At 36.8% G+C, this 27,210-nt stretch overlaps 1 protein-coding gene across 3 annotated transcripts; it reads right to left on the bottom strand.

Moving 5' to 3' along the window:
• Positions 1 to 6,744: 6,744 nt before the first annotated feature.
• On the bottom strand, positions 6,745 to 27,131 carry RCHY1 (ring finger and CHY zinc finger domain containing 1). Of its 3 annotated transcripts, XM_032839651.1 has the most exons (9): positions 26,993 to 27,131; positions 21,538 to 21,657; positions 21,192 to 21,307; positions 13,279 to 13,357; positions 11,239 to 11,283; positions 10,372 to 10,430; positions 10,258 to 10,284; positions 9,103 to 9,223; positions 6,745 to 7,421 (listed from the first exon to the last, which is right to left on the bottom strand). In XM_032839651.1, exons 1-9 carry the CDS (start codon positions 27,080 to 27,082, stop codon positions 7,293 to 7,295), a joined length of 786 nt encoding a protein of 261 aa, XP_032695542.1. In that variant the 5' UTR covers positions 27,083 to 27,131; the 3' UTR covers positions 6,745 to 7,292. The 3 variants fall into 3 exon arrangements, with proteins under 3 accessions (XP_032695542.1, XP_032695657.1, XP_032695601.1); XM_032839766.1 differs by lacking the exons at positions 21,192 to 21,307; positions 21,538 to 21,657 and having other exon boundaries at positions 26,993 to 27,088; XM_032839710.1 differs by lacking the exons at positions 21,538 to 21,657; positions 26,993 to 27,131 and having other exon boundaries at positions 21,196 to 21,303.
• Positions 27,132 to 27,210: the final 79 nt, after the last annotated feature.

The raw sequence follows: 27,210 nt of genomic DNA, 5'->3' as shown, positions 1-27,210 counted from the left end.
AAGAGAATCCTAGTAAAAAATGAATGGGTCAACCATTAAAAAAATTAATGGAAACAAATGAAAATGAAAACACAACAGCTCTAAATCTTTGTGACACAGTGAAGGCGATCCTGAGAGGAACATATATAGCAAGACAAACCATTCTCAAGAAACAAGAAAGGCTTCAAGTACACAGCCTAACCCTACACCTAAAGGAGCTGGAGAAAGAACAGAAAGGAAGGCTAAACTCGGCAGGAGAAGAGAAATCATAAAGATCAGAGCAGGAAATCAATGAAATAGAAACCAAAAGAACAGTAGAACAAATCAACAAAACTAGGAGCTAGTGCTTTGAAAGAATTAATAGATTGATAAAACCCTGGCCAGACTTATCAAAAAGAAAAGAGAAAGGACCCAAATAAATAAAATCATGAATGAAAGAGGAGAAACCACAACCAACACCAAAGAAATACAAACAATTATAAGAACATATTATGAACAACTGTACACCAGCAATTTGACAATCTGGAAAAAAATGGATGCATTCCTAGAGACATATAAACTACCAAAACTGAAGGAGGAAGAAATAGAAAACCTGAACAGACCCATAACCAGTAAAGAGATTGAAGCAGTAATTGAAAATCTCCCAACAAACAAGAGCCCAAGGCCAGACACCTTCCCAGGGGAATTACACCAAACTTTTTGTTTTGTCCTTTATTTTTTTTAAATCATTTTTTAATTTATTTTCAGCATAACAGTATTGTTTTTGTACCACACCCAGTGCTCCATGTAATCCGTGCCCTCTCTAATACCCACCACCTGGTTCCCCCAACCTTCCACCCCACCCCCACCTCTTCAAACCCTTCAGATTGTTTTTCAGAGTCCATCGTCTCTCATTGTTCACCTCCCCTTCCAATTTCCCCCAACTCCCTTCTCCTAACTCCCCATGTCCTCCATGCTATTTGTTATGCTCCACAAATAAGTGAAACCATATGATAATTGACTCTCTCTGCTTGACTTATTTCACTCAGCATAATCTCTTCCAGTCCCGTCCATGTTGCTACAAAAGTTGGGTATTCATCCTTTCTGATGGAGGCATAAGATTCCATAGTGTATATGAACCACATCTTCCTTATCCATTTGTCCGTTGAAGGGCATCTTGGTTCTTCCCACAGTTTGGCGACCGTGGCCATTGCTGCTATAAACATTGGGGTACAGATGGCCCTTCTTTTCACTACATCTGTATCTTTGGGGTAAACTTTTAAAGAAGACTTAATACCATTCTCCTGAAACTGTTCCAAAAAATAGAAATGGAAGGAAAACTTCCAAACTCATTTTATGAGGCCAGCATTACCTTGATCCCAAAACCATACAAAGACCCCATGAAAAAGATGAATTATAGACCAATATCCCTGATGAACACAGATGCAAAAATTCTTACCAAAATACTAGCCAATAGGATCCAACAGTACATTAAAAGGATTATTCACCACAAGCAAGTGGGATTTATTCCTGGGCTGCAAAGTTGGTTCAACACCTGCAAATCAATGTGATACAATACATTAATAAAAGAAAGAACAAGAATGATATGATACTCTCAACCGATACTGAAAAAACATTTGACAAATTACAGCATCCTTTTTTGATCAAAACTCTTCACAGTGTAGGGATAGAGGGTACATACCTCAATATCATCAAAGCCATCTATGAAAAACCCACAGTGAGTATCATTCTCAATGGGGAAAAACTGAGAGCTTTTCCCCTAAGGTCAGGAACACGGTAGGGATGTCCATTATCACCACTGCTATTCAACATAGTACTAGAAGTCCTAGCCTGGGCAATTAGACAACAAAAAGAAATAAAAGGCATCCAAATCAGAAAAGAAGTCAAGCTCTCACTATTTCAGATGATATTGATACTTTATGTGGAAAACCCAAAAGACCCCACTCAAAAATGCTAGGAATTCAGTAAAGTGTCGGGATATAAAATCAATGCACAGAAATCAGTTGCATTTCTATATACCAAGAGCAAGACAGAAGAATGAGAAATTAAGGAGTCTATCCCATTTACAACTGCACCCAAAACCTTAAGATACCTAGGAATAAACCTAACCAAAAAGGCAAAGAATCTATACTCAAAAAACTACAGAATACTCATGAAAGAAATTAAGAAAGACACAAAGAAATGGAAAAACGTTCCATGCTCACGGATTGGAAGAACAAATATTGTGAAAATGTCTACGCTACCTAAAGCAATCTACATATTTAATGCAATCCCTATCAAAATGCCATCAATTTTTTTAAAAGAAATGGAACAAATAATCCTAAAATGTATATAGAACCAGAAAAGACCTAGAATAGCCACAGCAATGTTGAAAAAGATAACCAAAGTTGATGGCATCATAATTTCAGACTTCAGGCTCTATTACAAAGCTGTAATCAACAAGACAGTATGGTATTGGCACAAAATCAGAGACATAGATCAATGGAACAGAATAGAGAGCCCAGAAATGGACCCTTAACTCTACGGTCAACAATTCTTCAACAAAGCAGGAAAGAATGTCCAATGGAAAAAAAGACAGTCTCTTCAACAAATGGTGTTGGGAAAATTGGACAGCCACATGCAGAAGAATGAAACTCCTCATATCACACACAAGAATAGACTCAAAATGGATGAAAGACCTCAAAGTGAGACAGGAATCCATCAAAATCCTTGAGGAGAACACAGGCAGCAACCTCTTTGACCTCACCCGCAGCAACTTCTTCCTGGGAACATCGCCAAAGGCAATGGAAGCAAGGGCAAAAATGAACTATTGGGACTTCATCAAGATCAAAAGCTTTTGCACAGCAAAGGAAACAGTTAACAAAACCAAAGACAACTGACAGAATGGGAGAAGATATTTGCAAATGACATATCAGATAAAGGGTTAGTACCCAAAATCTATAAAGAACTTATCAAACTCAACACCCAAAGAATAATCCAATCAAGAAATGGGCAGAAGGCATGAACAGACATTTCTGCAATGAAGACATCCAAATGGCCAACAGACACATGTAAAAAAGCTTAACATCACTCGCATCAGGGAAATACAAATCAAAACCACAATGAGATACCATCCCACAACAGTCAGAATGGCTAAAATTAACCAGTCAGGAAACAACAAGGTCTTAGTGAGGAGAGAAAGGGGAGAAAGGGGAACCCTCCTATACTGTTGGTGGGAATGCAAACTGGTGCAGCCACACTGCAAAACAGTATGGAGGTTCCTCAGAAAGTTGAAAATACAGCTGCCTTCGACCCAGCAATCATACTACTGGGTATTTTTTTTTTTTAAGATTTTATTTATTTATTTGACAGAGAGAAATCACAAGTAGTAGGCAGAGAGGCAGGCAGAGAGAGAGGAAGGGAAGCAGGCTCCCTGCTGAGCAGAGAGCCCGATGCGGGACTCGATCCCAGGACCCTGAGATCATGACCTGAGCCGAAGGCAGTGGCCTAACCCACTGAGCCACCCAGGCGCCCCATACTACTGGGTATTTATCCTAAAGATAAAAATGTATTTATCTGAAGAGGCACATGCACCTGAATGTTTATAGCAGCAATGTCAAACAAGAGCCAAACTATAGAAAGAAACTTGATATCCATCAACAGATGAATGGATAAAGAAGATGTAGTAAATATATACAATGGAATACTATGCAGCCATCAAAAAATGAAACCTTGCCATTTGCAACAAGGTGGATGGAACTAAAAGTATTATGCTAAGTGAAAGTCAGTCAGAGAAAGACAATTATCATATGATCTCTCTGATATGAGGAATTTGAGAGGCAGGGCGGGGAGCTGTGGGGGGGTAGGAAGAGAAAAAAATGGAACAAGATGGGACCAAGGAGGGAGACAAACCATAAGAGACTCTTAATCTCACGAAACAAACTGAAGGTTACTGGGGGGTGCGGGGGGGCGGGGTATGTGCTATGGCAAGTGCTGTGAAATGTGTAAGCCTGATTATTCACAGACCTGTACACTATAATACATTATATGTTAATACATTATATGTTAATACAATACAAATAATACATTATATGTTAATAAAGAAATAATACATTATATGTTAATAAAGAAAAAAGAAACAAGCCCACTTAGTAAGAAATAAATTCAGTGAATATAAGGCAAATAGCAAAAAGTTTTAAGGGAATTTAAGCAGAGATGATTAAAGAAATGGAATAAAGAATGAACATCCAGGCACCTGGGTGGCTCAGTGGGTTAAGCCTCTGCCTTCGGCTCAGGTCGTGATCTCAGGGTCCTGGGATCAAGTCCCACATCGGGCTCTCTGCTTGGCAGGGAGCCTGATTCCTCCTCTCTCTCTGCCTGCCTCTCTGCCTACTTGTGATCTCTCTGTCAAATAAATAAATAAATAAAATCTTTTAAAAAAAGAATGAACAACCATTATTTCAAATTAATTAATTGATTTCAATTTAATTTATTCACTGTTGACCATCTATTAAGTGCCAGGCACTTAAAAAACAGGATCTTGGCTCCACAGTACTCACATTCATTTTTATTCATGACTAAAACTTGAAAGAAATTAAAACTAAACATGTATACATTATAAAAAATGTTTTAGTGGAAAAAAGTTTGGTTTTAAAATCTATGATGCCATAAACATACTTCAAATATGCCCTCATTAGTACCATACAGAGCCCCCCGTACTAGTTAAGACGACTCTAAAAGCTACAAGAGATAAAAACAACTTCATATACACTCTTGAAAGATAAAAGGAACCAAATGAGTTTCTGTACACCAAGAAATTCATAAACATATTGAATTATGGCTTTTAAAATAAGTACACACTAGATACAAATTCTGTGGCAGGGCAACCTTATTTCAGAGACAAGTCTGCTATACCTTATTTCACGGATAATTCTACCATACTTCAAATCAGAGTAAGGGTTTAACATTTCTCTATGCTTTTCTAAAGTCTCTAAATAGAAAAAGAAAAAACAATGAAGTTAAACGTTAAAATGTTAACAGTATTTACCTCTGGAAGATGAGATTGTGAGGTTTTTCACCTTTTTTAACGTACTTCCTACAATAGATATTTCTGAAATCAGAAAAAGCCAAAAAATATTAAGATTACCCATCTGAAAACTGCTCCAAGCGCATGACTGGATGTAAACAAGCAATTACATATAAATTCTCCATTATTTTAGACCAACTTGGATCCTGAGTTGAAGAGCTAAGTAATTAGATTTCAAATTAAAGTATCTAAAAATGGACAGTCTATCAAATCATGAGCTCCTCTATGTAGAGGACTTAGTTATTACACAGGTAGTTGAACAAAATGGTAGTCTGAGTGAAAGGTGGTGTGCTACAGTGTTCAGGGTCACAGACCTAATGTGATTCCCAGCTCCCAACATTTAATAACTATCACTTACTCAAGCAGGTCATGTAACCTGTGAACCTCAGTTTTCTCATCTATAAACTGAAGACAACACTTACCCTACAAAATTATCATGATGCTCAATACTAATGCATAAGCCTGGCACACAGTAGATTCTCAAAACATGAAGCTTTGTTACTTTTATACACTCACTCCTACTCAAGATCCAGTGATTCTGTGATTAAAAGTAACAGGATTTAAAATAGTTTAACATGGTGAGATAATGGAAATAAGAAGTCGTACAACTAGAAAATTAGTCTTTCCTTAACTGTATACAGATTGGTACCACCTGGCAAGATAAGAACATTCCTTCCCCAAATCAAGATCAGCACTGCTGCTCTGCTTAGGCCGAGGAAACCAACACAGGGAGAGAACACAAGAAGAGGAGAAGACAGAATACAGGAAGGCAGAAGAGAATAAACATCTGGGCCCAAAACTGTAAATCAATACTATTGCCTTTATCCAGGTAAAGAGACTTCAAAAGAAGAAATAAATGTACCAGAAATGTTAGGATTTCTAGTTCTAAGACTAACTTTCTTCCTAGCAGGAAAATCAACTAGCTCAAAATTAGAAAAATGGTATTCAGTAAATACCCATCAACTGGTATCTACACATTTTACTTCCTTACCTAAAGCTCTTTATAAAACAGGCTTAGTTGGATGCTGGATTACTACTGTAAAAGCTGTAGCACCATCCAAGTATTTTTGTGTATTTAGTTCCTGAATTAAGAGGTGTATTTAACTCCATTACATGAACCCCAAAAAAGTGTTACAAAATCAGAGATCTTACCAGGAATATTCCATGCCCCTTCCACTCACCCATGCCTACTCTCAAGCACTTTGGAAAAAGAATCCACCCACTTACACCAAAGACAACCACTTCGTGCATACAAAAGGCAAGGAAAAGGCTAGTCATGAGGCATATGAGGAATGAGGCAAGCCCATGAGGGCAGGGACTTTTATCTATACTGTTCACTGTTGTCTCCACAGCTATCTAGAACCTTACCCAGCACATAGTAGTTACTCACTAAATACTTGCTGACTGAATGAATTATTCCTTCAAGGAATAATTTTGGGAATAACTTTGGGAAACCAAAACAAAATTATTTTCAGTGTTGATGGTTTTTCCTAAGGCTTGGAAAAGTTCTATTATTTTATTTCCCAACTACTCTAATGGAAGAATACCTCAAAAGAAAAAAAAAAAAAAAGAGATTTCTCCATAGAAATATACACACATATCTATGTATGCGTATTTGTATTTACAGAGAGAAATAGGTATATGACTATATTGCCCAGGTTGAGCCAAAAATAGATAACCTTGGAAAAAACTTTCCATAAAACAGTTTCAATATAATTTTATTAGCAGTTATTACATCAAAATTCACATTTACAGGATCCAAAGGACTGCCTTAGAAAATTCTAAAGTATATGTAATAAGATTTCAACAGTAAGACAGAACATCTTCTCATTATAGCACAGCCCTTAAAAAGTCAAGAATAATACTGAGAAATAAGTGCAGTTCTATGAAGAACTAGAAATGAACTCTTCGTGCATAGTGTCACTTAAAGCAAAGTTCCATGGAAGTATGATATACTTCTATGGATGTAAATTTCAGTGGCAAACATCACTGGCTTGCAAACAACTGACACTAAAGGAATCTCCAATCAAAAGACAAGCACAGTGGCTTTCATCCAATATAAAGCTATGATAATTCTATAAAGAGACCCTGAATCCTTAAGTACATGTAATATGATTTTATGCTGTGACACTGGTACAAAACACATCAACTCTAATGCATAGATCCTGACACATTATGACAACAGAATACTAAAGATAGCCTTTTTCTAATCAGAAAATGCTGAGTTTTCCAATGCAGCATACACCGGTCATTGCTGATCTAGTGAAATTCTACATCCTCCCGCTTGAGCAGTATTGTAGGATTCACAAATATTACATTTCATGCCTAATATATGGAACTGGACTGTAGATCTCCCATTGCAATCATTGCAGAGAATCTGAAAAGTGAAGAAATGAATTCAAATTAAGCGTATTAAACCTTACAGATAGAAAATGGCCCTGTCTGCTCAAAACAATTCCTCAAAAATCATACCAAAGAACTGAAACATATATAGCTAAGTCTAAACATTTCCCTAAATAGAAATGCCTTTTATTTGTTTTCTGAAAACTCTAAGAGGCTATTAAGGTAGCTCTGAATTCAGAAATGGAAGTGTAGGTTTGAGTCAAGAAGCCTTATTTTGAAACTGTTCCCAAACAGTCTAAATTTGGGAACAGTTAGTCTAAAAAATCTAACATAGGAATCATCTGACTGACACCTACACTTAGAATTCAAAATAACATACATGATTTATTTTTCCTTGACACTGTAAAATTACCTTTGTTAATAAAACAAATCTTTAAAAAATTTGAGTATTTTTGCTTATTCTTTAGGTTTAATATACTAAGTTCTTAATGCCTCAAGAATGAATTAAAGTCCAAAAAAATCGTTCCTAATTTAATAAAAAGAAGCTTTTGACATATCCCTAAAATGACAATAAGATGTCACCTGGGAATTAATCTCTTCTACTACTGAGATCCCAAAAAGTAAAAAAGGTGTTAACCTGAGAATACATCACTGCATTACTCTGTGAGAAAAGCATTAGCTTTAGAATAGTCATACCACAGTAAATAGAAAACTTCCAAATTTGCTCAAAATTGTAACCTGGAAAATAATTAAGAATACAATCTGAATGTAGAAAGATTAGTGATGCCTTAGAACTAGGGGACTGGGGACTGGCTGCTAATGGGTATGGGATTTCTTCTGGGGGTAATAAAAAGATCCTAAAACTGATGATGATGATGCTTGCACAACTCCAAGAATATACTAAATAGTGCTAAATTGTAGGGCGCCTGGGTGGCTCAGTGGGTTAAAGCCTCTGCCTTCGGCTCAGATCATGATCCCAGGATCCTGGGATCGAGCCCCGCATCGGGCTCCCTGCTTAGCAGGGAGCCTGCTTCCTCCTCTCTCTCTACCTGCTTCTCTGCCTACTTGTGATCTCTGTCAAATAAATAAATAAAATCTTTAAAAAAAAAATAGTGCTAAATTGCACACTTTAAATGGATGAGTTATATGGCACGTATATCTCAATAAAGCTGTTATTTGAAAAAATGATCTACATGGAACATAGCACTCTGAAACCTGCATAAAACATCACATAATTTATTAGTATTTTAAATGATCCTTCACTGACTTTACTAGCAATTCAATTATCCACATGAATAAAAAGGGTAATGAACATTAAAAAACAAAAGTAATCTTCAAAAATCAACAGATATGTATGCCTGAAATAAAATTTAAAATAATTACAAATAAAACATCATTAAAATAAAACCTAAGACCAGTAATTCACCTCTACTCAGTTACATTACTGACTGGTTCTGACGAGTAAGATGTAAATAATTCAGAATAAAGTTTTTGTCTGCCATCTAGTGTCGGGAAGAATTGCATAAAGGTATTCTTAGTATTTTTTTGGTCTGGTCTTTTGAATTCAAAGGAACTAAAATCTATTATTTGGTCCTTTCATCACATTGGTGTCTATGCCAAAGCAGTATTTTTGAGACAGATTTGAGCAAAACGGCAAAAAAAAACAAGAACATCAACCAGGAATCTCAAAAGTTCTAAGCACTGATTCGACTCACATCCACAGTCATGTTCTGGTATTCTGCTGGCATGGGAGTCTGTGCCACCTCATCATCCAGCTGTCTCCAATACCGAGTCATATCTAAAGCAGAGTGCATACATAATGGACATCTGTAGCCTCTAGAAGAGACAGAAAGGTTATTTTCCAAACATTAAACAAGGACTGTATCAACTCGGCTATACAAGTAGACGCATGCTAACCGGTACACAAACCAACCAGACAGAGCATTATTCTGTATTTCAAGATCACCTGTTACAAACCTGGGAACTTTTCACTGTAGTTTTTAATTAAATCCTGTAACCTATGGCATTTTTTAGACCTTCTTTATCCTCAGTTCTCTAAAGTGGGAAGGAATTAGTCCGTATTCTCTGTAGAATATATTTAATACATTTTTTATATAAAGCTTTTTATTTAAGTAATCTCTGCACTCAACATGGGGCTCGATCTCACAACCCAAGACCAAGAGTCATATGCTCTTCCAAATGAGTGAACCAGGCACTCCTATATTTAACACATTTTAAAAAACCTGTTCAGCTGCTTTTTTTGGCTAAATAACCTCCATTTCTTAATATATTCAGACTGTATCATATTCTTTCTAAAAATTCCAAAGAATTCACTTCCACCTGGCTCTTAAATTATAAGTTCTGCTTATGAATTTGCAGGACCAAAATACATTCACACAGTCTCTTCTCTCCTAACTGTTCTCACTTCATTTTAACATCCTTCCCCCACAATAAAGTCTCTGCTTTAGATAATCTTGTTACCAGCTTTCTTTGCAGATGATTATCCTGGGCCAATATAATGACTTAATAGAATTTTGAACGACATGCCTCAGCATTTTTACAGTTCTATGGATTGCCTTTGGCAGAGCCTGTGCCCCCTCAGAAAAGAGTAAGTAGCTCTTGCAAGTTGCAGGATGAGGTAAGACATAACACAAGCATGGGGACAAAGATGTACTCCGATATCCACAAGATGCTTTGTCCAATTTAACACTATTGATTTACCCTGTCCGTCTCAAGATATCTCCCACGCCAATAAGGCGTAAGTATCAGCAACATTTGCCTACTTCCACATCCCAGCACAAGTTAAAAAAAAAAAAAAAAAATCAGACATCTTACAATTACAACTTCTAAAAATTCCATCAAACACTCACTCTTTCAACATTTCTTCATAACACGTTCTGAAAAAAAAATGACACTATTTTAGTAAAGCAAAAAGCATCTCCACTATTTTCAAACATTTTCTGAGGGAAAAAAAATGATTTTACCTATGTAAAAGATGTCCACATGGCAAGACATGAGCAACAACACGGGATGTGTGAATGTCCTATAAAGGAAATAAATGTTAGTGTTTGCATGAAGACAGCATAAACATCCCACTACTTTAAATTCAAGAGGGACTATTTCCAAAAAAATAAAACCTTGCCATGTGCAATGATGTGGATGGAATTAGAGGGTATTATACTAAGCGAAGTAAGTCAACCAGAAGAAGACAACTATCATATGATCTCATTGATATGTGAAATTTAAGAAACAAGGCAGAGGATCATAGGGGAAAAGATGAAAAAAATGAAACAAGATGAAACCAGAGAGGGATAAGAAATTCAATCATAGGAAACAAACTGAGGGTTGGTGGAGGGCAGAAGGGTGGAGAGACAGGTAACTGGGTGATGGACACTGTGGAGGGTATGTGATGTAACGAGCACCAGGTATTATATAAGACTGGGTATTATATAAGATGAATCACAGACCTGTACCCCAAAACAAATAATACACTATATGTTAATTAACTGAATTTAAATTTTTAAAAATTTAATCTTAAAAGATGGAGTATCTTTTAAAGTTAATAACACCTCACAAATTTGCTACTCCTGAATTTACTATAATTTTTTTATGTAGGCTCCACGCCCAACATGGGGCTTAAACTCGTGACCCTGATATCAAGACTTGCATCTCCACAGACTGAGCCAGCCAGGCACCCCTTTATTACAAATTCAACGTGACATTTGTTAAGAGAATATTATTTCTCTCTCTTTAGATGTCCTCAGGTTTTCTGGAGAGTAAATTGAATGTAATTAAAAAAAAAAAAAAGAAAAGAGGGAATATTTCCAAAGCAAGTAATATTTTAAGCTTACCTCCAAACATATTGGACAATTCTGCCTGGAAACATTTTCAATACACTGTTTAAAAGAGAAACTCAAATTACTAAAAGCTTAACTAGATGGAAATAACAAGTGTACATATTAATAAAAACTAATGATAAAGAAAACAATGATACTAACTTACTCAAGCTAATAATTAATATTAACGCGTGTCTCTTCTATGTCAGACAAGAACTGAACAGTTAACTCATACAGCTAATTCAGGCTTTGCATATTACCTAAAACAATGAAACTACTCAATACATCTTAATTGTTCAAATTATCTTCATTTTACAAATAAGGAAAATCAGTGAATCAAGATTTACCAAAAATACAGAGATAATGTTTGGAATCTACATGTATATCCAAAGCTACTTAAGGGTACTGACAATGATAACAGTTCACATTACTGAAATTTACTACACGCCATATATTAAGTGCACTAACTGTATTAGCTCAACCATGTCTCACAGTGTACCTGCTATAAATGCAGGCACAATTATTACCCTCACATACCAATTATTATGAGGTATGTGAGGCGTAGAGAAGGCTCAGTAACTTCCAAAGTCACATACTAATAAGAGGTAGAACTGCATTTGAGCTCCAATAGGCTTGGCCAGTACCAGAACTCTTCACTTGGTAAGACAGGATAAATAAAGGCGAGAAGGTAAGGGGAAGAACCACACGATGGAAGATGCCCAGGTTTTTTAAGTGAGCACTTGAGTACATGATAGGACCATTTACTAAAATACAGACACTAAAAAAATAACTGACAAATAAAGATACCATAAGAGAAAACATACATATAGTTTTGGAAGACCACACAGCTACCATCCCCCAACTCAAGTCTATAAAACCAAACTAAATCTTTTAATTCCAGCAAATTCAGTCTATTAATCAAATACATTAAAACAAGGGCTTAAAAACCTTACGAGTCATCTTTACTCAGCCCCATTCTTTTTCCCTTATACCTTGTCACCATATCTCAAATACTCATTATTCATTTCAATTTCTCTTAACACCTGACAATTTGAGGCCTGCATCTATTTAAAAATCCTCATTAATGTTAACTATATCGCATTAAAATCAAAACCTTCATTGAAAAAAATCCTCATTAGTCTCTCTAATCTCTGATTTTTTTAAGATTTTTTCTAAATAATGAAAAATAATTTTCTGGTATCATGGTATAATTAATAGATCCAAAGTTAAAAATATTTCTAACTACAAAAGGAAATATAAAAATATTTTCTGAATTTTCTTGAAATGCTGTTACATTGTTATTGCTTCTTTACTGTGCAATTTTAGTTATTCTTTTTTTTTTTTAAGATTTCTTATTTATTTATTTGACAGAGAGCAAAAGAGCACAAGCAGGGGGAGTGGCAGAAGGAGAGGGAGAAGCCGTCTCCCGGCTGAGCAAGGAGCCCAATGCAGTGCTCGATCACAGGACCCTGGGATGATGACCTGAGCTGAAGGCGGATGCTTAACCAAATGAGCCACCCAGGCGCCTCTCATTTTTAGTTATTCTTAACACCAGTACGAATGTATGAGTATGAGATGAATCCATAAACTTACTTAGAAGTAAGTGATAAAAGTATCCTTACACACTATAGGGAGCCTGGGTGGCTCACTTAAGCATCCAACTCCTGATTTTGGTTCAGGTCATGCTCTCAGGGTTCTGGGATCAAGCCTGGAATTGAGCCCCATGTCGAGCCCTGTGCTTAGCACAGTCTACTTGAGATTCTTCCCCCTCCCTCTACCCCTCCCTCTGCTCGTGTGCTCTCTTAAAATAAATAAATATATCTTAAATACACACACACACACACACACACACAATACAGAAGAAAAAGAATTGTAGATCAGATATTCTGAGGCACAGGTCTTAGAACACCTACTTCATAGTGCTCAAAAATAAAAAGCAACATAGTTGTACTTGGTAATATCTGAAAATTAGCATGCTTCCAAACATACCAGGATTTAAGCTGGTTTTCAAACACAATATAATGCTTTTTAAATTATGCAAACTTAAGTATATACCTTGTGCTTTCCTTGGAGATTCATAGCTAGGCATAAGTTACATTTCAAACAGTGGAAAAAGTCTTCCTTTGGACCAATCCTAAAAATTATGCAAAAGCCAAAAAAATTAGGTTCATTTTTACTACAGTAGTAATTTACTCATTTTTTCGTAAGTTTAATTTCACTATAAAGTTAGTTCAATTCACAATGAAGGACATGGGGTAAACCCCCACCTCCCCAACACCTGTAATGTTAACTCCCCAACTCCCCAAATGTAAGCACTATAAACAGAATGGTATCTACCCAGGTTTTTTCTATAAAAGTGTATACACAACACACACACAGACACACACACCCTTTGGGTTTTATTTTTTATATAAATGGATTCTTTCTATACATTCTGTTCTGCGACTTTTTTTCCACTGAACATATCCTAAAGATTATTCTGTCTAGACCACTTCATTCCTCTTCAGAATTACATAGTATTACATGGTATGGATAAATCATAATTTGTGAAAGTATTCCCATATATGATTTACTACCTTGAATTAATATAATGACATAAAATAAATGTGCTTATACAGGGATGCCTGGGTGGCTCACTCAGTTAAGTCTGCCTTCAGCTCAGGTCAAGATCCCAGCGTTCTGGGATTGAGTCCCACATCGGGCTCCCTGCCCAGTAGGGAGCCTGCTTCTCCCTCTCCCTCTGCCCCTGCTTGTGCTCTCTCTCTGACAAATAAAAATAAAACCAAGCAAGCAAGCAATATGCTTACACAGACATCACTTAGTCATCTGTTGAAAATTTGTGTAAGATTTCTAAAACTGAAACTATGGGATCAGAGGGTATTACACATCACTGGTTTTGATACTGACAAACTGACCTCCAAAAAGAATACTAAAGTGTGCTCCCACTAACAATGTGTGACAACACCTGTGCTCCCCACACCCTAGTGAACACTGCTTACCTAGATGATAGACAAATAAAAGACATCATTTTAATTTGCACTTCTTAGGTTATGAGACAGGAAATACATTTTATTTTTTTTAAGATTTTATTTATTTATTTGACAGAGATACAGTGAGAGAGAGAAATCACAGGCAGGGGGAGTGAGAGAAGGAGAGGCAAGCTCCCTGCATTCATTATTTTAAGTGCGTAAAACCAGGGCCCCTGGGTGACTCAGTTAAGTGCCTTCAGCATAGCCATGATCCCAGGGTCCTGGGATCAAGCTCCACATGGAGCTCCCTGCTCAGAAGAGAATCTCCTTCTCCTTCTCACCACTCGTACATGCACGCACGCACTCTCTCTCTCTCAAATAAAATCTTAAAAAAAAAAAAATGTGTAAAACCCAGAAGAACATGAACCAACAAATATACCAAAAAATAACAAACATCAATTATGATACCGCCACTCATGGGTAACTACAGCTAATATTTTGGTATGTATGATATCCTGACAGACATTTTGTACAAATCATTCTCCCAATCCCTAAATATTATTCAAGAACTTACTTTTAATATGAGCTTGCAAATTTTACAATCTTCCAACATACAGGTTGGTTCTCAATTTTCATTATTATATTTTTGTTATATATTTATCGGTACAAGACATATTCTACACATAATTCTTGGTACATAACTCTATTTCCTTGGGATAATCTAAAAATGGAATTATACAGTCAAAGGGCTGAAACATTTTTTAAGAGCAGAAATCAGAACACCAAAACCACATTTGCCATATCATACTCTCATGGTAAGTATCCTGGCGCTTATTTAATAACAATAAGAAATTATTATTTCCCCATTTAAAAAAAAAAAAAAAAAAAAAAAAAAAAACAAGCTCATTCTAGCACACTTCAGTAAGGATATATGCACCCATTGCCAAAAAATTCAGTGTTGGATATCCGCCTCTAATTAAGGAAAAAGTGAAACCCTGTTTTTAGGGCATGTCACTCTTTGAGAGAATAACTGCCACAGTCAAAAGATTATCTAACTATCATGGAGCTATTTTAAAATATAAAATCAGGATTAATATTCTTACTAAACTCTGTAAGAAACACTGATTTCCTTACAGTGATTATTGCATTAAGACAATAATTTTCAAGCCCAGAGACCAGAGTCAAGCTTAGCAGTATTGTAAGTACCAAGCACCAGCAGGAGAAATCTGATCACCTTTACTTTGCAGATTTCTTAAATGGACTAAAAGCAATAACTAAGTTTCATAATATACTTAAGACAAAAAAGTTGTCGTTAATATCCAAAAGGGGACTCGTTGTAAAAGAATATCAAAGAAGGTTCAACTACAAAATAAAAAGACTGATATTTAAGCAAAAATTTAATGATTCATACACTCAAATGACATTTTTTTAAATGTCATCATGAAAGGGTAAAGAGTTTCCTATGACACTGCTATTGCAGAAACATTTTTGAATTGTCTTTTGATATTTTATTGTTTAAAAAATTAACATTTTCTAATGGCTATGGCATTTCTGACTAAACAGTGTTTGCCAATCTTATTTAACAGATTTTGCTCCCAATATCTTTTTCACAGAGAGGGAGAAGGAACGGGGGAGTGGCAGAAGGAGAAAGAGAATTTTAAGCAGGTTCCACACCCAGCAGGGAGTCTGACACAGGGCTTGATCTCATAGCTCTGACAGCACGACCTGAGCTGAAATCGAGAGGTGGATGCTTAACCGACTGAGCCACCCAGGCACCCCTACCCCCAGTATCTTTTAGCAAGCTTTAAAAAAATAATAATAAATGAATACCTCTGAAAACCCCCAAGGGGAGTGAATTTTCAGTGTGCCATAGGCACTCTGAAAGAACTGTAAAAAGACGTTCCAAGGATTTCTGAACAATGACAACAGACACAATGCCACCTAAAATACCTACCTGAAGTGATCATAATCATCTGTCTGCAACACACACTAGATGAACGGCCTCACAAGAAAATGAATGAACAATGTTTGTTGGTTTGTTTTTAAGATTTATTTTCATTCTAGAGAGAGAGTGGGAAGTGACTGAGTATGGGGGGAGAGGCAAAGGAAGAGGGAGAGAAAGACTCTCCAGCAGACTCCTGCTGAGCATGGAGCCTGACGGAGGACTCAATCTCACGACCCCGAAATCATGACCTGAGCCAAAATCAAGAGTTGGATGTTCAACCAACTGAGCCAACCAGGTGCCCCTGAACAATGTACTTCTAAGGGGAAAAAAAAAAAAAAATGGATTCCTCACCTGGTCATTCACTAGGAGGGACTTCAATTCACAGTATTTTGTTACATGAAACTAGACCATCCCATTTTGCTAAAAGGTTGTAACAGCACTCTTCCATCTTTTATAAAGTTTATATACCAAAATTTACGTGGTATGGCTCCTAAATGGAGAAATGTTGAAAGGGAAGGATGTGTATAAAGTATGTGGAAGGGAGGTGCCTGGGTGGCTCAGTCCTTTAAGCTCCTGCCTTCAGCTCAGGTCATGGTCCTAGGATCCTTCGATCAAGCCCCTCAGTGGGCTCTGGGCTCATCTAGGAATCAGCTTCTCCCTCTCCCGTTGCCCCTCCCCCCATGTGTGCACGCACTCTCTCTCTCTCTTGCTCACTCTCCCTCTCAAATAAAAATCTTAAAAAAAAAAAAGTATCTTGAAGAAAACAGATGATGTAAAAAGTGAAAAAATTTACAAGATTGATCATCCTAAATAAGGTGTTTATAAATCTAAAAGTAAATAAAATTTTGTTATATTGAAATTAAAAAGATAGTCACCTTTTTTTTTTAAATTCAGGAGCATTTTATTTAATGTGATGAGTATGCTATCTTTATGAGTTCATTCCAGTCTGGATAGTAACCTTTAGATACAATTATGAGCTCTCAAAGGCTTCAAAAACACTGAATTTGACAATGCATAAACAGAAGTAATGATAAGCCAGAACCTATTAGTAGTGTACTTGAGATCTGCAATCAATATCTTTTGATGGTATGAGTGCAGGACGTGAAAAAATTTATAGGCCTATAAATTAAAGTAATTACAAACTAGAGCCTACTAGAATTGTATCTAAAACCTAGAATCAGTTATTAGGAGAAGGACATTGTGTCAGATTTATGCATGACAAATGACCAGGAAATAGCTACATTCAAAGGATATTGCCAAATTTAGTACATATCCCTTCAGAACTAGAAAAATATGGAATCAAAATTTAGATTTGCAACATTTAAATTCTTACTAAAATTTCTAATGAAGCTGTTTTTCACTACCTTCATTGTCATTCATAATAAATATATAAATTATACAAACAATAAAAAATATTCTGTTATTTGTAAAAAGGATTTAAAAATATACTTAGATGCTAAATGTTGATGACAAATTTTCCTCATAAACAGACTGAAATCGTAACACTAAAAATATTTTGCCGAAGATACACAACCTACACATTACTAAGCACCTACTATATACATGGCACTCCCAGGTATACAAATTTAAAATCTGAAAATACCTTGATCTCATGAATCTCAATATTTACCAGGTATAAGAATTTAGAATTTGAAAACATCTTAATTTCATAAAGCTTAATATATATAGGGTAAGAAGAGATGTCTACCTATTCTGCAGTCTCAACTACTTGAAGGTCAATAAATTAACCATAAAATGTGTTGATTCCTTTGTTTTAATAGTGGTAATTAAAAACTGTGCAGATCTGACATACAAAATAACTCAATATAACAGCAAAAATGAACTGGAGCTCATGAATCAAACAGGATGAACCCTAGAAACAAGGTTTTGTTAAAAAAAAAAAAAAAAAAGCCACAGAAGAATAAATAGAATGTGAGTTTAAAAATAAGCAAACCTAAACATATATTGTAAACTTCCACTCCACAAAGATAAAAGTAGCCTGTATAGGACCAAAGCTCCCACTGACAACTACAGAGGCTAGATGCAAAGAAAACAAACAAGCCCTTTAATAGCGGTAAAGAACAACTAAGGGCTTAAAGAGTCAACATACCAGAGAGAAGGGAAATACCCTGAGGCAAAGCCTGCTTCTTCCTTGGGGAACTTGGGAGTCCACACTAGTTTATTAGAAGCTAAGGAGCCAAGCAGCAAGCAGTAGGTAAAGGGGTAGGAAACCAAGTAAACCCTCTGGCAATCACTCTCCTAGGGAGGCAAAAAACTGGAGACCAGGTCCCACCCACCACCAGAGAAGCCTTGGTAACCAACCCTGGCTTTAAGTCAAGTCCTGTGAGGAACCATGTGCTAGGAGCCTGAGTGTTAGGGAAAACAAAATAGAACAGGACTAATCATCTCAATCTTTAATTGGATAAATGGAATCTGTCTCTAATTAACTGCTTGCCAAAAGAAAATTCTCTTTGGAAAAAAAGCATACGGAGCTTATACAATTTTGTCCAACAACCAACTAAAAAAAGTGTCAAGCATGCCAAAAGGCAGGACTAAAGAACCAAACACCAGAGGAAGAAAAACAGAAATCAGAACTGACCCACAGGTAATCAAGACAGTGGATTTCTCAGACAACTGCCATTCAATTACCAGTGAGTAATATGTTGAAGGGAAAAAAAGGTGAAGAATTTCATCTGAAAAATGGAAGGTACAGAGGATGGGGGAGAATTAAATGTAAATTCTATAATTTTAAGAAGAAAAATAAAGCCTAAAATGAAAAACTCAAGAGGTTCCATATTAGATTCAACACAATACAACAGAGACCTGGAATATAAATTAGTAGGAACTATGCAATTTAAGCATGAAAGGAAAGAAAAGGATAAATACAGGAAAAGAATTTTAAGAGACGTATGGGACATAGTGAAAAGGTCTAAACCTAGAGTCTCAGGAGAGGCAAGAGCAGGGGGCAGAAATATTATCTGAAGAGACACTGGCCAAGAATATTTCAAAACTGACAGAAGACATCAAGCCACAGATTCAAGAAACTACAAACTGCAAGCCGGATAAATATTTTACAAACCTGGACACATCATGGAAAAACTGCTAAAAACCAATGACTTGAAAACATCGAGAGAGGGATAAAGGACAGATTATCCTCAAAGAAGCAATAATAATCCTGTTAGGTGACTCTAAAACAGAAACCATGGCACCCGAGTATCTTTAACAGGCTGAAAGAAAGTAATTCTACAACCCCCCCAAAAATCTTACAAATGAAGGCAAAACAAAGACAAAAAACTGACAGTATGTCACCACCATAGCCTCACTAAAAGTAATAATGAAAACAATTCTTGAAACTGAAGGAAAATAATCCTGAAGACAAAGGAGATGCAGGAAGGCAAGAAGAGCAAAAGTAATGGTAAATATGTAGGTAAACCTAAGAAAATATCAGCTGTTCAAAACAATGTCTATAGAGTTTTAAATATACACACTAAAAACATGACAACTGCATGTAAATCCTCTTAGTTAAGGTTCTTGCACTGCCCAGAAATGATAAATGCATTTCGCTAGTAAAACACGGATGTAACTTAAAATTTCTAAAAAAACTGCTAAGAGAATAATAGAAGAATGTATCTCTAACAAATTTACATTGCTGATTAATCCAAGAGAAGGCAAACAAGGAGGGAAAAAAAGGACAAACAAATACTAAGGGAATAAAAAAATACTAAAATTGTAGACTGAATTGGAAAATTGTACATTGTAGATTTATATGTACATTTAAACAATTATATTAATAAGTAGAATCAATGTCCTAATTAAAAGAGTTTTCATCAAACTCCATAAAAAAATAAAATTCAACTATATTCTGCTTACAAGATACATGCCTTAAATATAAGTATACAGAATGTTTGGAATAAAAAAAGAAAAGGAATGGATACACATGTAAAAACCAATCAATGAAAGGTGATCTAGATATAGTAGCTCTTAAGGCACGAAATATTGCTAAAGATAAAAAGAGACACTATATAAGGGCAAATGGGTCAATCATAAAGGAAAATAGAACAAATCTATGTAAACACTGAATGATATTGCCTTAAAATATATAAAAATGCAAAAAAGCAAATACCACATGATTCCATTTACAAAATTCAGTAGAGTGGTTACCTTTGGACGAGTATATTGACTTGAAGGGGGCATAAGAGAGGCTGCTACATTGCTATGAACATACCACTTTTTGATCTGGGTGGTGATTAAAAAAACGTTTTCCTAAATAAACTCCTAAGGTTGCTTGTTTATGATTTCTGCATCTTTTGGTATGTTTGTTATACATCCTTAAAAACAAACTACATAAAAGCTAGAAAGTGATTTAAAATATTCAAGACAGTGGTTATCTCCAATGGGAAAGAGGAGAAAAGACTAACGTGGAACACTTGGAGCTTCAACAGTATTGGTAACATTCCATTTCTTAAAATGAGTGACTTACTGTATCAGTATACTTTATAACATATGTTATGTATGTGCTTTTGTATGTATCTAATATTTCAGGGTTTTTAGAAAGAAAAACTCCTACATACGGCATGTCAATAGTAGCTTATCAGTGAGAGACTGGACTCTAGGTTTCTTTTGTTCTTTCCACTTTTTCATGTTTTCCAAATTTTATAAAATCAGCCTATACTTTGAAAATGCTTTTAAAACCTGATTTTTAAAAAAGTCCACCCTAATTTTCTACTTCAGTTGCCTACAAAACACTTCATATAAAAGCATGTTTTATATCCAAAAGTTAAATTTTTAAATAGCCACACAATAACTGGTGGGCTAATTAAATTATTACTACACAAGAGGCATGAAAAATTTTTTTAGAATACCAGAAATGTTTTTAATGTTCACCGTGTTGGTAGTAACATGGTTATATATATTTGTCATACTTACTGAACTGAAAACTTAAAATGAATGCATTTTATTAGATGCAAATTATACACCAACAAAACAGATTTTAAAAACTATTATTGCTCAGGTACATTAAAAATAATCAGAGAAGAACATTTTACATACAGTACCTACAAATTCCACAGTTTTCACAATGATACTGTTTCTTGTCTTTATCAAAGAGATGGCATATACTGCAATAATATTCCCCAAACAATGTGCTACATTCTTCGCAATTCTGTTGGGCCTAAAACAGACACATGTAATTAAAAATTAAATTAAATTTACAAAAACATTTTCTATTATTATTTGAATATCCACAATTTGTTACAATATACACAGATTCTTACAAGGTCTTAAACATTTAAACCAACGATACTGCTTAGAGTTAAAGAAGTCTTATTTGCATACTCTTGATCAATTTTGTAAATCACCTTAACATTTTTTAAAAAGAAAACAAATATGATAAAATCTTACGTGCTGAATTTTTTCACAGTTTATGCACTGCACTTCCTTTACTTTAAAGCGATCTAGCTGATGATCTTCATTGCTATCATGACACAACCGACAAGTATAAAGTTTGTCACAGCAAGGTGCCTAATGCCCAGGGGGAAAAAGAGGTATAAGAAAAGATAAGTTTACAATGCAAAAAAAATTTTTCTTCCTCCTCCTGGAATAAAGTCAAAGAATACAACCAATCAATCGGTTTGTAAACTGATCCTAAACATAACTTTTCATTATTTCTTAGCTTCTTTTAACTATTCCCCCTCAACATCTATGTCTATCTACCTCAAGTTTAACATAATCTGGTCCTTAAATACTAAAGAATTATGAAGAATGGACACCCACAGATAGAACTAATCACATAACACCCTAAACTCATCCTCAGCCTAAACGGCAGGCAGGCAACTTCTTCTGAGACATTTCCAGATAAAGTCATTTACCTACTTCAACCTTTAAACATTAACTATAATAAAGATTATATTTTAATTCACTTGTGTTTATTAATCATCAACTATATCCTTGATATTTTAGAAGGCAGAATAAATTTAAGAGATAGGCCTTGTTTTCAAGAGTGGCAGACTGCCAAAATCTTTTCTCTCCTTCTTCCTGGACACATGATTGCCCAGCTATACTACAGCTCCCAGACTTCTTTGATTTCAGCTGTGGCCAAATGACTAAGTTCTTACCAAAAGGAAATGAGCAGAAGAAATCAGTGCCACTCCTGGGCCTGAGTATTAAGAAACTGGGCATGCCTCCTCCTCCATGCTCCCTTTCCCTTTTCCATCAGATGAAACATGGACATGACAGCAACCCAGCTGATGACTGTATGCCCTAAAACATGGCAAAATAATACAATGGGAAAAACTTGTCCCTGGAGTGATGATGTGGATCAGTCTCATCGCCAAACTGGATAATTCACCTTGAAACTGTTAGGTTACCCTTAGTAGCTTAGCTTTATTCTAACTAGTACCTCAAGAAGTTTCTAAGCCAGTAAGTTAACCCAGTACTTTCCAGTATACTGTGACCTTCCAAATTCACTCATTTCTGAAGATTTCTTATGATGATTTACCACAACAGAGTTCATTCCTTAAAGATTTTAACACTCAACTGGTACCCTTTCTCTACCAACACTACTCTCATCCTAAATCTTAATGATCTGCACAACCACCCTCAATTCCTTGACTTTCTCACTTCCAATGGCCTCGTCCTTCAACCCTACTCAGCCAAATATTCTCACAGTCATACCACAGAATAGGGGTTCCCAAATGTTTTGGTCTCAGGACCCTTTTACACTCTTAAACATTGTTGAGGAGGTGGCCTGGGTGGCTCAGTGGGTTAAGCCTCTGCCTTCAGCTCAGGTCATGATCTCAGGGTCCTGGGATAGAGCCCCGTGTCGGGCTCTCTGCTCAGTAGGGAGCCTGCTTCCTCCTCTCTCTCTCTGCCTGCCTCTCTGCCTACTTGTGATCTCTGTCTGTCAAATAAATTTAAAAAAAAAAATTGTTGAGGATCTCAAAGAGCTTCTGATTATGTGAATTATCTCTGACACCATAATATAAAATAAAACTGAAAAGGTTTTTAAAATATTACTTCTTTTAAAAATAGTAACAAACCGGGGCACCTGGGTGGCTCAGTGGGTTGAAGCCTCTGCCTTCGGCTCAGGTCGTGATCCCAGGGTCCTGGGATCAAGCCCCGCATCGGGCTCTCTGCTCAGTGCGGAGCCTGTTTCCCCCTCTCTCTCTGCCTGCCTCTCTGCCTACTTGTGATCTGTCTGTCAAATAAATAAATATTAAAAAAAAAAAATAATAACAAACCCATTACATGTTAATGTAAATGACATATTTTAATGAAAAATAGCTAGTTTCCCCCAAAATAGCTGGATTCTCATTTCTGCTTCAACTTCCGTATTCAATAGGTTTAGATGAAGTATATGAAGAAACTTTGGACTCCCACAAATATATAGTTGGAAAAGGGAGGAGTATTTTAATAGACTTTACAGAGAATTATGGATACTCTTCTCTGATACTACACCAAAACTTGACAAGTCTTATAAATGATCAGTTGTAACATGGGCTCTGAAATTGTATCGATGAACTTTTCTCCCTCTGTTGCATCAAAATCCTCTGATCTATCCTGCACTTTGAATCAACCTTTTACCCACCCATTAGTCATTCGGAAAATATCAGTGCACTGAGTTCTACAGCTCTTCCAAATGTTCACACATTTTCCATGCAATATAAAAAAAATCATTATTTATTAACATCACTACCAATCTCATCAGCAAAGTCTTTAGGTATTGGGACACTTTTAAGCTCACAGAAACTCATACAAGTGTTTCAAAATTCTAATTTTTATGTGAAAGGTTGAATTTTACCACCGTCAATTGTTTTCCTTGTAATGACAGTTTCTTTTCAATGGTTCACTTTTCAAGAATGTGCCCACCAAATACTCAAGTCTAAATAACAAGATTTCAAGTAAAAACTGTTACATGAGAAACTAGTTCAGTTCACAATCCAACTGCATAAGAACTTTCCTCACAACAACCATCTAATTTTAGTACGCAGAAGTGCTTGATGAAATGCTTTACATTTCATCAAACATGTAAAAAGACGTATTTGAGAGCTGGGATTTTTACAAAATTAGTAAATTTATTGCTTTAGTTTTATCAATGACAGCCTTAAGTGAAACTTCTTTTTTAAACTATAGGTATAGTACAGGTCAGATGCCAGCAGTTTTAATAACTGCTTTTGCACACACTGAAAAAGACAAAATCTTAGTATTAGAAAGTAGTTTTGACCCCAAGGATCCCCTGAAAGTGCCTCAGGAATCACCGGGGGGGGGCGGGGGTGTCCATTCACCACACTTTGAGAACCATGCTCTAAAACAAGAACTAAATCTTGTTTATATTGTAAGTTCAAGTATGAAATCCTCTAACCACTACCCCCTCTCTTTCCAACTCACTTCAATGCTTCCCTTGCACATATTCTAATTCTTTCCTTCTCTCTTCCTCTACATACTCTCCTAACCAAAACCCCAAGTCTGGTTAAATCCAATTCTCTCCTATACAGGAATAGTCAGACATAGCTGAATAAGAATTTTCATACTTGTCTCATTTTTAATTCATGATCACTAATTAAAAAGTGAGTTTTGGGGTGCCTGGGTGGCTCAGTGGGTTAAAACCTCTGCCTTCGGCTCAGGTCATGATCCCAGGGTCCTGGCATCGAGCCCCGCATCAGGCTCTCCGTTCGGCGAGGAGTCTGCTTCCCCCTCTCTTTCTGCCTATCTCTCGGCCTACTTGTGATCTCTGTCAAATAAATAAATAAAAATCTTAAAAAAAAAAAAAAGTGGGTTATTATATTGCCCTAGTCGATTCCCTCATTTTTCTACAGTCTAGGACCTAAAATCTAAATGATTATTTCACATCTCCTCTCTTTAAACCTTTTCCTCCACCCTTATACTCTGGTCATTATCTTATTAAACAGAAATAATCAAAGAAAACATTTTCTCACAAACTCTATCAAGCTACTTGCAAATGTACCTAATACTCTATCTTCCTTTCTGTTATATATTTTTCTCTAAGGCCAACTCCTCCACTTCTACACCGGATCCCATCTTTTCTTCGATTACTTAAGAGCAGTAAATGCTTCTACAGTTTTTTCTTTCCCTCCTGCATTATAAAATGTTCTCACTTCATGGGACACCTGAGTGGCTCAGTCAGTTAAGTGCCTGTCTTCGGCTCAGACAATGATCCCAGGGTCCTCCAATGGAGTGCTGCAGAAGGCTCCTTGCTCAGCGGGAAGCTTCTTCCTCTGCCTGCACCTCCTCCTGCTTGTGCACTCGCACTCTCTCTTACAAATAAACAAAATCTTAAAAAAAAAAAAAAAAAAGTTCTCACTGGGTTATTTCCAATATGCGAACATGCTGTAATACCTCCAATTTTAAAGGGAAAAAAATCTCATGATCCCACATCTCTCAGCAACTAGACTTTTTTTTTTTTTTTTTTTTTTTTTTTCTCTCTTTTACAGCAGAACTCCACGAATTGTCTATGAAGGCTACTTCCAGTTCCACTACTCTAAATCTCTCTCAAATCCACTCCCATCAGGCTTTGTCCCAATCTCTCCACTGAAATGTCTCTTGTCAAGATCACCAGCGACCTCCTTGCCAAATTTAAAGGTCAATTTTCACTTCTTATCTTACTCAAACAGCAGCATTTGATTTAGTTGATTACTTCCTCCTTAAAACTCTTCATTTGGCTTCTGGTATTCAAGGAAGAAGGAGGGGGAAGGCAAAAAAGTATTTGATACTCGGGGTCAAATATCTCAGCACTATGAAACACAGACACATTTATGTGGTTTCCTGGGGGAAAGGGCCAACATGTTGAATTCAGCTCCTGTTATCGAGTTTCAAAGAGTAACAAAACGCATCAGTGGAAATGGAATCGTAAGGATAGCATTCAGCTTGCTTACACAACACCTGGGGAACCCCTAACTTTGAAAGAGCTTCACCCAGTGCAGCGGAGGAATGTTCACCAAGGCTGGCCTAAAAAGAAGGCTCTAAGTTGTCCTTACAGGCCTCATCCTTTTTTTTTTGTTTTTCTTTCTTTCTTTCTTTTTAAATGAAACAGGAACTTCTGTCACCCCTACTTCACAAATGGAGCACTTGCTCAAAAGCACTGACCTATCAAGGGTCAGAGCTAGATGTGGGGTAGGGCTGTGGGACTCCAAAGCTCAAACCCTCTAAGTAAAATCGTTAAATTGCTTCTTGCAGCAACAACAAAATCAGGAAACTTTAACTGAACGGGTGCCAAGTTACAATGCTCTAGATTGACTAGCAATTTTCCTCAAAGTGAACAGCAAAAATAACAATATATGCATGCTGGGCACTTTGCTACACATAATCTATCTAGTGGCAATTCCATGGCTGTCTTCCTAGTCCACAGAAACATTCTCCTGGCGGGCTTCGACATACTCACTGACTCTAAAATGCAGCTGGCGAGCTGTACAACTTACTCACTAAGGAGCTGAAATCCTATTCCGATTCTCCACTCACTTCTCCGTCGTTCCATTACTTCATCACACACCTGAAAGTCACCCTGGCCGAAAGCCAGCCCAGGCCCGGGGCTGCCTCAGTCTACTTACAGTAGCAAAACACTACAGAAACGCACTGATGAAGTGAGCGATGTGCAAGCCCACGTTCTTCCCCGAGCAGAAAGCTTTGCTCACGAAGTGTAAAGCAGGGGAAAAGGTGGGGGCCTGCGGTCGCCTTGCCAAAACATTCTCCACAGCAAGAACCCAACTCGAGGTGGAGAAGGTAGACGGACAAACAGCTTAGCCTCTAACTTAAGCCCAAGCCTAACCGCCTTGCCCATTCCGCTCCCTCCCCACCCGGTCCCGCGGAAGCTTGTAAGGGAAGAGCCCACTGAAGTCGTCACCTTCAGGAGACATCCTCTGTCATAGTGCTCGCAGCCCCGTCGCCCTTGCTTTGGGCCGCGGGCGCCATCTTCCCGCGCCGAGGCCGCCATCTCTGCCACCTCCCCTCAAACTCCGCGAACCCTTCCCGCAGGACGAAAACCACGCCCAGAGAAGTAGCGTCACTAGCACACCGCCCCCTACCGACCGCAGCGGCCAGCCGAGCCAATATGGCGGCCGA

The sequence above is a fragment of the Lontra canadensis genome, unplaced genomic scaffold, assembly GCF_010015895.1.
Source record: "Lontra canadensis isolate GAN:19392208 unplaced genomic scaffold, GSC_riverotter_1.0 scaffold1, whole genome shotgun sequence".
NCBI classification, from domain to species: Eukaryota; Metazoa; Chordata; class Mammalia; order Carnivora; family Mustelidae; genus Lontra; species Lontra canadensis.
This window is presented reverse-complemented; position numbering and strand designations above follow the sequence as displayed.

Bases quoted from the DNA above. Each gene is read 5' to 3' on its own strand.
- RCHY1 (XM_032839651.1), bottom strand. From the start codon at position 27,082: ATGGCGGCCTCGGCGCGGGAAGATGGCGCCCGCGGCCCAAAGCAAGGG. The intron at 10,431-11,238 runs GTAAGCTTAAAA...TTTCCTTTATAG, and splicing joins ATTGTCCAATATGTTTGGAG to GACATTCACACATCCCGTGT. The intron at 10,285-10,371 runs GTAAAATCATTT...TTTTTTTTTCAG, and splicing joins TGTGGACATCTTTTACATAG to AACGTGTTATGAAGAAATGT.